This window comes from Diplotaxodon limnothrissa, linkage group LG18 (genome assembly GCF_057381915.1).
Source record: "Diplotaxodon limnothrissa isolate DT_005_m linkage group LG18, D_limnothrissa_male_GT1.1, whole genome shotgun sequence".
Classification (NCBI taxonomy): Eukaryota; Metazoa; Chordata; class Actinopteri; order Cichliformes; family Cichlidae; genus Diplotaxodon; species Diplotaxodon limnothrissa.
The window spans coordinates 33,182,822-33,195,355 of record NC_140613.1 but is presented as its reverse complement, the minus strand read 5'-3'; the positions used below and the strand labels follow the sequence as shown (position 1 = coordinate 33,195,355).

General features: G+C 40.5%; 1 protein-coding gene across 1 annotated transcript; it reads left to right on the top strand.

The window, feature by feature from the left end:
• Positions 1–1,062: 1,062 nt before the first annotated feature.
• LOC146614016 (uncharacterized) lies at positions 1,063–11,982 on the top strand. Its single transcript, XM_085378795.1, has 5 exons — positions 1,063–1,548; positions 3,105–3,154; positions 3,421–3,554; positions 8,360–8,526; positions 11,812–11,982. Exons 1-5 carry the CDS (start codon positions 1,063–1,065, stop codon positions 11,980–11,982), a joined length of 1,008 nt encoding a protein of 335 aa, XP_085234921.1.
• The last annotated feature ends 552 nt before the right edge of the window (positions 11,983–12,534 follow it).

The window sequence follows — 12,534 nt, the reverse complement described above, 5'->3', positions numbered from 1 at the left end:
TTCAAATATCAATCAGCTGTCGTTTTTCCCAGAGCTGTGCTGAGCAAAGGTCTGGGAAGCTGCATGGCATTACGTCTCAGTATGAAACAGTACAATAGCAGCATTGCAGTGGAAGATAAAAACCAGCGATAAAGTTCGTTAAGTTAATATTCATGGACAATTTGAACTGGAAAAAGACCAAACCTCAGTTCTAGGAAATGTTGCCAAGTCAGAAATGTGGAAATTAATTATTGACAAATGTGAGTTTGTCTGCCGTACATGTGTATAAGACTGTTTTTATATGACTTCTATACCGCCTGGTTATACTTTTAATGGTCAGAAACACTTGACTTGCTTTATTTGCGGTTGTGCAGAATAGACCAAAGAGTAGTTAAACATTAAAAGTATTAGGATAAGAAAAAGAGACTTCCTTTAAATTGAAGCGAGACTCCTGAGACTACATTGCAGCTTTTATAATAGTTCCAGATTTGTGAGAAGGAAATAAAAATGAAGTTACTCTTTGGGTTTTCTTGTTCTCCAGCCTATAGGCATTATTTATGCCTCTAAATCCCTAAACCTTTTGAATTAATATTCACTGGATGTGAATATTTTATGAAGAGCATTTATACATTTTGATGAGGGAAGTCTGTCTCTGCTAAATGGACCTCCACTATGTTTCCCAGAGAAACAGTTTAGGACTGTTTTGAGGCACATTTGCTTGTCTTCCAAACTCCTCAGATTCCCAATCTAATTGGCTAATTATGCAGTGGCCTGAAACATGGCCAGTGCCCAGAGGACCCTACATTTAACCAGTAGAGCCAGAAGGTTCCTCTCCCAGTGTCCTGGTGTCAGACAGCCATTCATAGTAGAAATAAGGAGAGTTGCCTGTGTGAGCCTTTTTTTTTCTAATTGTCCAATTTTATCACCTTTCCCCCAACCCTACTCTTCCCCCGCATATTTCTGTGCTTCATTTCTGGTCTGATCCCTTTGTGCCCCTTTTTACTTATTTCTAGCTTTTACTGCTTTACTTTCTTTTTTGCAGTACCTCCTTTTCCATTCTTCATCACTTCTAATACAGCTGCGATGCGTAGATTCAGCTCTGAGGGTTCCCTCCTTGATCTTGATTTTCCGACATGGAAAAAAGTGGCACTGAAGAATTCTGGACAAGACCACGAGTCTGGCACCTGCACACTTCACTTGCAGGATGATGAGCTGGCTGGGAAATCAGGTCGCCTGACTCCCATCATCCAGGAGCCCACGGAGAGTCCGGGTGAGATGACGAAGAATGAGCTGACTCGGGAGCACAGCGTGAGTGCAGAGAACCTGTGCGAGCTGAGTAAACTGGAAAAGAGCCAGCTCAGAGGCTGTCTCATCAGTCAAGGCAGCAGGGCTTATAGTGACAGTCAGCTGGCCCCAGCTGTGCAGGGCAGCACTGAGAGCATGGAGAAAGCCGATCTGCCTCCATCGTCGCCTTCGTCCTCTTCCAGCTCCTTTAAGATGGAGCACAGACACCAACAGAGAGACAGACTGACAGCTGCTAAGCTGCACCTCAAGAGTCTTTTCGCACAGGTGCAGTAAATGACATTTCTATTTTGTTTCTATGCTGTGTTTTCGTGCAGCTGGTAGTTTAACAGATTACACCCTCTAAATGTTGTTGTAGATTTTTAGAGGAAGAAAAGCACGGCCACCTTCAAAACCCCCAAACTGTACATTTACCCATCCTCTAAACTCCTCATATCCCAGTCTAACTGGCTAATTGCAGCGTTTTCCAGCCTACAGAACACAAATGATCCTTTTCACGTGTCCTGGTGCCACGAGGGGACGTGCACAATGCCTTACAAGGTTTAAACACTTTAGTAACTTTGAGCCTGTTTTTCACTTGGAGAGGCTTATAAGTGACAGGATGGCTTAAGTCAAACTGTCACTTTAGAGAGTTATACATTTCAAATAAGCAGCTGTGGTGTTCAGAAATATCACAATGTACACACTGAAATGTTAGCAAACAGCAAGTTGTTTACATGGTCAGCAGAAACATGGCAATAGCAGCTGAATAGTACAGCTGTTGTCTGAAATTCCCTTTTTCCCATAAATTCAGTATGATAGAAAAGTACGAGGAAATAAAAGTCTTGGAAAATAATCGAGACTGTCTCTAATGAGTGTCCCAAATTCCCAATCTGCTGTAGGATCTGTGTAAGCTGGTGCAGTAGATGGCTGTGGTCACATGCACGTAGTCTCTCCATTCTGTTTGGCATCATTATGATCATGGCTCAACTGTTCAAATGGAACATCTTCTGGATATCTATTGTCTATTTAGTTTACTTACTCCCTCGTGCTCAATGCTGCTCTTCATTCTTTATGAATTTGCATTTAAAAACAACCCACATGGGTCCAGTTTTTCACTCATGGGGTTTTCTGTTTGTACATGAAGGTAGATAAAACTGAATTTGAATAACTGAACTGTAAACTCAATGAAACAAATACAGAAACACTCAATTTGTCAGGCATCACTAATTTTCTTTTAATTAAAATGCATAATTTGTTACTGCAGTGCTGGAACTTTCCTGACACTAGATGCTATATGTTAACAGACAAGTGGAGATTATAGTAGAAGTACACGGCTGTGCTCAAAGGGTGTCATTTGATTGCTGGGTTTTTCTATGAGTTACTGCAAATAAACAATATATTAAGCACCTTGAGGCGACTGTTTGGTGATTTGGTGCTGCATAAATAAAACTGAAATGATACCTTTAATTGGGTCTGCCTTAAGTAGACTTTTTGGAAAAAAGAAAGGTCTCCTGTAATAATTAGTGTTGACTGGAAGCAGGATATTGAGTAGTGCAATAAATTGACTTTACAACAATATATATTTTATTTTGAGATATTTTAATCCAAACCACACAGGCTGCTTTAGTGTGAAATGACTAAAGAATTGAAAATAAGACAAAACTGTTTTGTGTGCATCAGATATGCGCGTCTTCTGTTTTAGCTTCAGTCTTTTTCTGTTTACGGCCTCTAAACAGTCACTGTTGTTCAGTCGAGCTGTTTAAAGCTGCTGAGGTCTGGAACAACGTTCAACAAATGATGAAAAAGGTTAACTTCAGTTTACTGTGTGGTTCCTGTTTCAGAGTCCTCATTCGTCAAACTCCAACCTGGCCAACACAGAACAAAAAGACAGGTGAGAACATGGTTTATTTTGTTAGTTCTGGTAAATGTAGAAATGACCCCCCCCACCCCCCCTTTTTTTTTTTCTTCAAATTTATTTATTTTTTTATCTTAGAGTCACTTTCAGGGTCTCTCTGATTCTGAAAGTGAGTCGGTACTTATCTTAATGTTATAAGAATGTGAAGGTTTGATGTTTATTTCAATGACAGCGTTATCTTTGCTACCATCTCCTCTGACACACCTTGACTCTCTCTGTTACCATCTTGTCCTGTATCATAGTGGTAAAGAGAGAAGGTCTCGCCTTGTATTCATGCATCAGTGGAGTCAAGTGGGTCACAGTAGGAAGAGGAATTATAATCGAGATGAGCTGGAAAAATGGGCCGAGTCCTTAAATGTCCTGCTGGGAAGTCCAAGTAAGTCCTGCTTTTTTCTGAGTTTTGGGTCTGATACTTGACATTTTAAGCAGAAAACATTCTGACTGTAAATTGCTGAACTTGTATTCCTTTTAATTTAGAGGAATAGAAAGAAATGTCTTTAGGGGGATGGCTGAAGCACAGAAGGAAGTGTGTGTCTTCTACTAATCAGAGGGTTGGTGATTTGATCTGCATGCCAAAGTATCCTTGACATCCACACCATAGTGCATGCATCCCACTCTGTGTTCATCAGTCTCCTCCACCCACTATAAATCAAATCAAATCACTTTTATTGTCACATCACATGTGCAGGTACATTGGTACAGCACATGTGAGTGAAATTCTTGTGTGCGAGCTTCACAAGCAACAGAGTTGTGCAAAATACAATAATGGCTACATCTGAAACTAATAAATATATGTACAATATATAATAGATGCTAGAGTGTGTGAAAGTTGGATAGAAAGCACTTAGGTGCAGAAAATAAATTGTGTGTGTGTGAATAGGTTAATGAGCCATGCTGTATAAAATGCTTTGGGTGCCCAAGTAGAATAGAAAACCAGCTATATTTAAAAAAAAAAAAAGAACAGCACAAATTCTTACTTACAGGTCATAAGTACAGGGAATTGAATTTTATTTTTTTATTATTATTTAATTTTTTTTAAAGAAGAAGTAAAAGTGGGTGGACAATCTAACAAGCCCTGAGCACGCCCGATCTCGTCCATTTACCATTTATATAGTTTTTCAGATGAAACACAGCTCATTAAGTATTTTATTTCAGAGTTCAGTTGGTTTTATCCAATTACGCTGCCTATTTTATTTCCTTAACTTAGGGTCAGCCAAGATGCTGCCTCAGTGGTTTTCCTTGTACTCAGAAGTTCCTTGTTTCAGAGTTCTGAAAGCAAACCAGGATGTTATGCATTTAAAATGAAGACTGGAGTTGGGTAAAATCCTCTGGAGTCTATACACTGTTGGAGTAGAGCCAGCAGAGAGAAGATGAACTCTTAAAGTTAATACATGGAAAAATCATTAGGGACAAGTTGTTGATCAGGTGTGACAGACAGACTGAAGCGGGACTGAAGGACACTGAGGAAAGTCGTTAGAAGGATATCTGATGTCAGAAATTAATGAAAATAATTTTGGCAGTGCGGGAAAGAGGAAATGCTGGAGTAGCCAATGAAAAAGAATTCCCAGTGGGAAAAGAAGTGTTGGGGGAAATCTCGCCATCTGAATGGTCACCAGAGTTTCATTTATACTCCAGAGGTTGAATCCCCAAATTCTTGGTGACCTGCAGATCTTTCTTTTGGCCCTGCTGTCAGACTTACACATCACTCCTGCACTGGGGAGACATTCAAGTCAGATGACCACATCGCCCTGATAGGACACTGACAGTCGTCGTGCATGTTTGCTTTCTCCATAACTTGTGCTGCACGTCTTACTTGAGGACGGACGTGACATTTTTAGTTCCACTACAAGTTAGAGTCGACGCCCACGGACCAGTTTAATGTCAGACAATGTTTTCATGGACCGTAGTGGAAAAATACAACAAAATAAATTGATACGACCAAGACACAAACTGTGGTGTTTTCTAAATATAATAATAATAAACGCGAAGTCACTGTGTAATTGTGCAACTTTATTAGCAGCGTCGTCCTGAAATGCGCCAACAACATTGAGAGTAACATCCCTGCCCCTTAATGCTCTCTGGTTGCTATGGTAACGCGTAAATATTTCTTTCAAAACAAGAAACACAACTACAACACGGGAAAAGACCCAGGAAACTGAGTTAAGGATAAAAAAAACCTGAAAACCATAAATTTCTCACCCGAGCCTCAACTCTCGCTGCCCGGTACCAAACAACTCACAGCCCGGGGGTTGGGGACCGCTGCCCTAGACACCCCCCCCCCCCCCCCCCAAAGTTATAGTTAAAGTTAAGGGAACACTTGAAGAATATTTAATTTTTGGTGTGACTTTGAATCCAGCCCTTAAAGGCCTGGCTATTTTAATTTCCTGTGACCTTGAATTACGCACACGACATGACGAAAACAGATTTTCAACTTGCATTTCTTTCATTAAGAGCTGTGTAACTTAACATTATGGTGTTAATTTAGTTTTTTTCTTTGCTATGTTTTTAGACTCTATATAAGGTAATGATTGGATTTGGGAGAATACAGAGGATTTGGGAAGGGAAGAACACACAGCAAATAATACGGTTAAAGCAAAATGGATCAGAGATTCCAGGTAGGATTGGGAAAAGTAATAAAAGGCCACCTGCTCGTTGGCAAATGAGCAACCAAACTTTACACACAGGTACATTTTAGTCTGCTGGAGATTTTTATCTGTGTCAGATATGTCACCATGTTACTTAGCAACCATCTAGCAATTGGCTTTTATGACCTGCGACGCCTCGCAAAAGCATCCTAATGTCATGACAATAACTTTTCATTTATATCCACAAAGGCTGAATTAAACATAATTATAATGTTGTCATGTTGCCTAGCAACCACCTAACAAGGTGCTAAAATGACCCTTTAATTTAATCATCTACAACACCTCATGAAACCACTGTGTCATTTTCATTTCATGGTTAACAGCATAGAAAGACGCGTACGAGTGAATTAAAATAAAGCCGCTTTATTATTCCTCCAAACCTACTTTGAGTGCCTGTATTTTGGAGAAATAAGTTTTGATTGTTATATCCATTCTTTTTTCTTTTATGGGGGCTGCTTGGTTTGAGGACACCAGCAATACTCCTGTTACTTCATTTACATATCAGAGATTACACTTTGCTTAAATTAAATAATGCACTGCTTCCCTGGATCACAAAGGTGATTTGTTTTCCGTCATTCACAATTGAACCCTTGCAGTAATCATTTTCAGGATGACAGTGCAGCTGTGGGAGTTGCCATTTATTGCATTCTTGTTTAACAGGTACTAATAATGTAAACTCTGGAAAAATAAAAGAATTGTGTTCAGATTCAAAGAAATACAATAAGAAAGTATTTTCTTTATATACTTCAAATTGCAGCAGGATAACCTGACACTGAGAAAGATACTTTAGCTTTTGCACTTGAGTGTAAAAGGTCATTTACTTTAATGTCCTTACTGTTTGTGAGATTCTGACCTGAATCCTATCCTGTGACATTTCAGTGTCTCACAACTTCTGCCTTGAAGACATGTTTGCGCAACAAAAAAAATCACGTTTCTCAAGTTTTTAAGCTGAATCGATGTCGACATCTGGTCTGACGTCAGTGACCCCTCTGTGCTGCTAAAAGTGCAGCACTTACCCTACCCCTGCTGCTTCTATGAATAGAATAGATAGTAAACACCAAGACGGTTATAAATCACAGCTGTGTAAAGGCTTGAGAATGTTTGACTTCTTGATATTAACAAGGGTTCTGGGTTTAACGGTGCGTGAAGGGGAAGCGCGTACAAGCTCCTGAATCCTGTTTCTTGGTAGTATGCTTTGTGCTGGTGTCGTCTATCGTTTTCACCCATTCAAGAAAAGCAGGGCATGTCCCGATGAAGCCCTTTGATAACACCGATGCATTTGCAGCATATTCTGAATGCCACAGAATGTTTCCATTCATTGTTTTCTCTTGTCACGTCAGTTTCCTCGTCATCATGTGCACTACACAGTCTGACAAAACTATAGACGTGACTAAATTATTCAGGGTTTCAGCCTTGGGCGATGTCTTTGTGTACATTATACAAAGGAAGGTTGTGCCAGTAATGTGATCAGCATACTACTTCTAAAGGAGAACTTTTGTGGTAACTGGATAAGTTCTATGCAAAGCCTATTCAGGCAGATCAAAAGTGAGCACGCTATCAGAAAAATCAAGCTTTGTTGACAAAGCCCCCCCCCCCCCCCCCCCCCCCCCCCACACACACACACACACACACACACACACACACACACACACACAAACAAAACACTGCAATGCAGAATTTCTTAAATTAAAAATAAAATCTGCAAAGCTAACATAACTGATCCATGCAGTCTGTCCTGCTGTGATTAAAAGAAAAGAGATGATGTCAGGTTGCGTCACAAAAATGTCTAAATGTCAGATTATCATCTTGCTTTTAAAACGTCTCCTCCGTGTCCCCCAGCTTGTTCAAAGTTGAACACTATTACTTCAAATTGACTCACCACAGTCATTGTTTATAATTAATATTTTACCATAATTAACAATTAAATGTTGAAAAGAATAAAATAAAAAGTTGACTCCTGACAATAACAGAACTCTAGTCTTAGTGCACGTCATAGCAAATGACCACAAGGGACTCAGTCAGTGGTCATGTTCACCATTTATTATAAATGTAAAGGTATTATTACCATTTTTAGGTTGTAATGGAAAAATGTTAATAAGTATAAAGCCGTTGTTCTAGCTGGAGCTGCGAGTGAAAGAAATCCAGTGGCTCTTAGCAGCAGACCCAGATCCCGCATTTAACTAGTGTTTATCTGTTGTCTTTAAATGACAAAAGGGGGGGAAAAGTGAACAGCTGTTTAGAAGCCATTATAAACCCCATCTAGCAGTTAATGAGTTTGTATAAGTGGTACGATCCTCTCGATGGTAGGGAGGAATAACAAGACATCACATTTGACCATGCCAGAAATCAAAGAGATCATGTGGTATGTTCATGACATTTCTAACCTTCAGTAGGACGTTCACATGGAAAAAGAGTAGAGCTAGGTTGCTTTCTCTAGTCTTCCTTTCAGGCATGATAAAGTGTTTCTGTGTTCTGTGCTATAAGATACATAAATTGATGTTGTGCTAAGGCTCACTTGTCGTCCTCTTCCTGGCAGCTGGTGTTTCAGTATTTGGAGCATTCCTGCGCTCTGAGTTCAGCGAGGAGAACCTGCAGTTCTATCAAGCCTGTGAGCGGTACAAACATTCGTCCACCAACTTCAGCCTGCAAAGGAGAGCCAAAGACATCTGCGCAACCTATATCCAGCCAGGAGCCCCCCGGGAGGTACACATGTTCATACTCAGTCTTACTGGTTGCACTGGGCAGCCTGTCTTCTTGGAACAGGAATTGTAATTCAAGTCCTGTTTATTTTTTCCTCTTTCTGCATTGCCAACTGTTTTACTGCTCAGAGTCTCTCTGTGTTATCAAGAAGCTTGTGTGGGTGGTTCAGATTTGACGTTATAGCGTTCCATCAATAGCTGCTTTCATGTGGAGCTGTTGTTTTTGTTTTTTTTCTTTCTTCCACTAATAGAGACATTTCCCCACAGCATGAGATTATATGTGTGACAGTAGCTGAACTTAAAGTACCAAATACTGTGGAGAAAAAAAAATATTCATTTGCTTCTCCAGTAGGTCCCTTGTTTCCCAGGAGTCCAGCTCCACTGTCTTATACTGCAGCTATAGCAAGTCCAAAAGTAAAATGTCAGTATGAGTGTGAACAGTATGACTTTTGATGTGATTCAGGGGATGCCATTAATTTAGCATTAGCACTGGAACTTTAACAAAGCGATCTTTTCTGTCTAGTTGAAGGTTTTTATGCCAGGAAGAAGAGAACTGCACTTATTAAAGTTTATTAACAGAAAGACGACCGTCCAGGAATCAAACTGTGCTTTATGTTGGCGAGCTCCAAGAATACTCACTGAAAAAGTAGGAAGACCTAAATGACATGACTTAACACCGAACCACTACAAGATAAAGGTTATCTGCAAAGCCCAAGAAGTTGTAGCCCACCATATCGTCAAAAATTTGGACATTTCTACACTGAAGAACAAAGAAACAGTGTTAACAAAGTAAAAGGAGCATAAGCTACAAAGCAGCTTCCTTTTGTGTTCATAACTATGAATGAAATCTTGTAAGTTAACATGTGCTAGCAGCAGATTTGGAAAACCCAAACGCATCAAGTCTGTACTGGGCCCTATTTCAGGAAGCCGGTTTAGAAAACTCAGAGTGAAAAACGATACTCAGGGTTGAGTAACCCCGAACTGTCCAACTCGGAATATTCGGTTTCAGAAAGGCTGATAACAAGTAGTTCAGTCAACGCGGAGTTGCTTTAACCCCAAGTTAAGCGCGCGCACGAGGATACATAAAGCCCTGATTAGTGGAGCACAGATTAAGCGAGTCACCATGGAGAAGGAGGGAAAGAAGGCGCGGTCAATGTATTTTACAGCGCTTGAGGCCGAAATTCTGATGGCAGCATATGCTGATAACATGCAAATTTTGCAGAAAAAAAGTAACACAGCCTCAGCTGCAAAAGAAAGGGAGCATGCATGGCAAAACATAGCCGACAGAGTCAATGCGTGAGTGTTAATTTAAACATTGATCTAGGGATTTCCACCCATTTAACACGTTATTTTATTATATTTTATTTTGTATTTCATACATTTTATTTTGTGATGTGATTTGAGCGCAGGTGCAACCCAACAGGCCCCCAACGTTCCTGGCAGCAAGTAAAAATGAAATATAAAAATATAGTCCAAACAGGTAAGGTGTAATTGTATTATGAGCCATAGTGCTTGGTCTGTTTGTCCGATGTAAATCAATTGCAGTTAGAGGCTACATTAATTTCCCCTCTGTAAGCACTTATTGAAATTATCTGAGCACATTACAAGTACATATTTGCTTACTCTGTATGCTCAAATGTGACCCGTTATAGCCAACAGAAAAAAAGCGGAGGCCCGAAAAACAGGTGGGGGTCCTCCACCACCACCACTCACAGAGCCTGGCCACTTGGCTTCCACATTTGTGATAATGTTGGCAGCATCACATATGATCTTCACAGTGCAGAGAACACGAATTAGCATCCATTACTATAATGAAATAATTTGTTAGTTTGAAATGCTACAGGGAGCTATGTACCTGTACATTAATGCTGTGGAAAGACTTCCTGTTCACATAGTCTCCTTCATTTACTGAAGGAGCAATGATTGGAATGTGAGTGCCATCTATACAGCCAATCACGCCTGGGAACCGTGAACATAAATGTAAAATTTAAGTAGTAGTTCAAGTATCACCACATCATGTATTAAGTTTTGTTCATCCTGATACCTGCAATTTTGTGGCATCCCTCTTTGATAAATCTTGTGGGTCTGTGACCGGGGAACACCACAAACGAGTACAGGAGACGTTTCAGTGCAACTGTAACATTCCTGACTGCCCGACAGACGGTAGCCTTGGAAACGTGCTCAGCTTCACCAATATTATACAGAAAGCTCCGGTTTGCAAAAAACCGAAGTGCAATACAAATAATATGTACAGAACTGAGAGGATGTCCGCGATGTGTCACATGAGCAATATTAGGCCTGAGGATGTTATTCAAATAAATTATAGATTGTGCTGAAAAACTGTAACGTTCACACAGGAAATCATCAGGAAATGATAAAATGTCCAAACGCGCTCTAATCACTCTCTCCCGGCGGAGAGCTCTGCGGAGAATTTGGGCTTCAACATCTACTGGCTCTTCAAGGACGGGGCACGCCATGTCCGACACTTCCTACTGTCAGGTTTCCGACAAAGGGGCGGAGACAGTCAGGGTTAGTTGTAGTAAACCTGCTAGGGGGCAGGTTAGCTTCACGGAGTGTGTCGTCATAGTAACTCACTGAGGCTTCATCTGAACTCGCTTTGTGAAACCGAAAACCCAGAGTTTTCGTTAACTCAGGGTATACTTACTCAGTTTTTCCACTAAACCGGCTTCCTGAAACAGGGCCCTGAAGCTCAATTCTGAGGTGGAAAAATGAATAAAACAAACACGATCACAGTGCCATGTCAACATAATTCGGAAAGTGCTCCTCTGTTCTGGGAGTATTCACACACCGAAATCATGCACTGTTGTACTGTGACACTCACTGATCTTGGCAGATGTAAAGCTGCAGAAGGAATTCTGAGGATGTGAGGTTATCTGTAAAGCTTGCATAAGTTCTATACATTTCTTTGTCACAGACGCATGCTAATAATTATCTGTTTAAGGGAACTTTGTTCATTATCAGCTTTGCATGCTCCTCATTCTTTCCACCATCTTCATGAACTCTTCACCTGGAGACTTTGAGCATTTGTTGGCTGGTTTTCCTTCAGTAACCTCAAGTTATTCCAAACCGTCTCTACTGGAACAATGTTGATGATACAGCACTCATTATTGTGCTACCTGGTAATCGAGGCTGAGGAGAAAACAAATAGTCTTAAGTCAAACTCGATTTTGATGCCGATTTTTATCTATTTATTTTTTGGCTTGTCTTTCCATATAGTATTTGAATTGACTTTATGTGGCTATTGCACCATCACTGTGTCCTATTGCAGGTAAATCTGGACAGTACGACCAGAGACCTGACGATCCAGCTGCTGCAGGCTCCCTCTCGTAGCTCTCTGTCCCACGCACAGAAACGCATCTACTCACTTCTGGACACAGACTGTTACCCACGCTTCCTCCAGTCTGACGTCTACCTCGCCTTACTCCACGAGGCTGAATAGATTCCCCACACTTGGACTCAGGAGAAGGAATGGTGGCTTGGTGGTTTCTGGAACGGCTCAACTTCCTTCAAACTGTAAATTATAAAAGCTAACTATGCTGTCAAAAGATCGAGCTGCTGTGTACAAAGTTTAACCCCCCCCCTCCCGACACACACACTCCCTGACGTCGTAGCTCAAATGTTAATAATAGTTGGACACTGTAAATAGAAATATTGGTTACTGCAATTAAAACTTGGGGAATTGTGTTTTCACTGAGATGTTTGTGATGTTACAATGCTGGGATTTGGTTTGGCTTACTTTAGGATTAAGACTGAAAACAGTTGGAAACGGCCAGCGAGCTTCTGTCCGTCATACAAAATAATGAAGTGCTAAACTTGAACCGCTACAGTGAGGTTGTCTTTTTACACCGATGGCATCGCCAACAAGTGAGACATTTTAACTTGTTAAAAAAAATCACAAAATTTAAGAGGAGACCTCTCTAAAATCTGAAAACAGCATTTTACTTTAGTTTCATATTATTCCAAATGGAAAGAATCTTGATAAACTTATCAA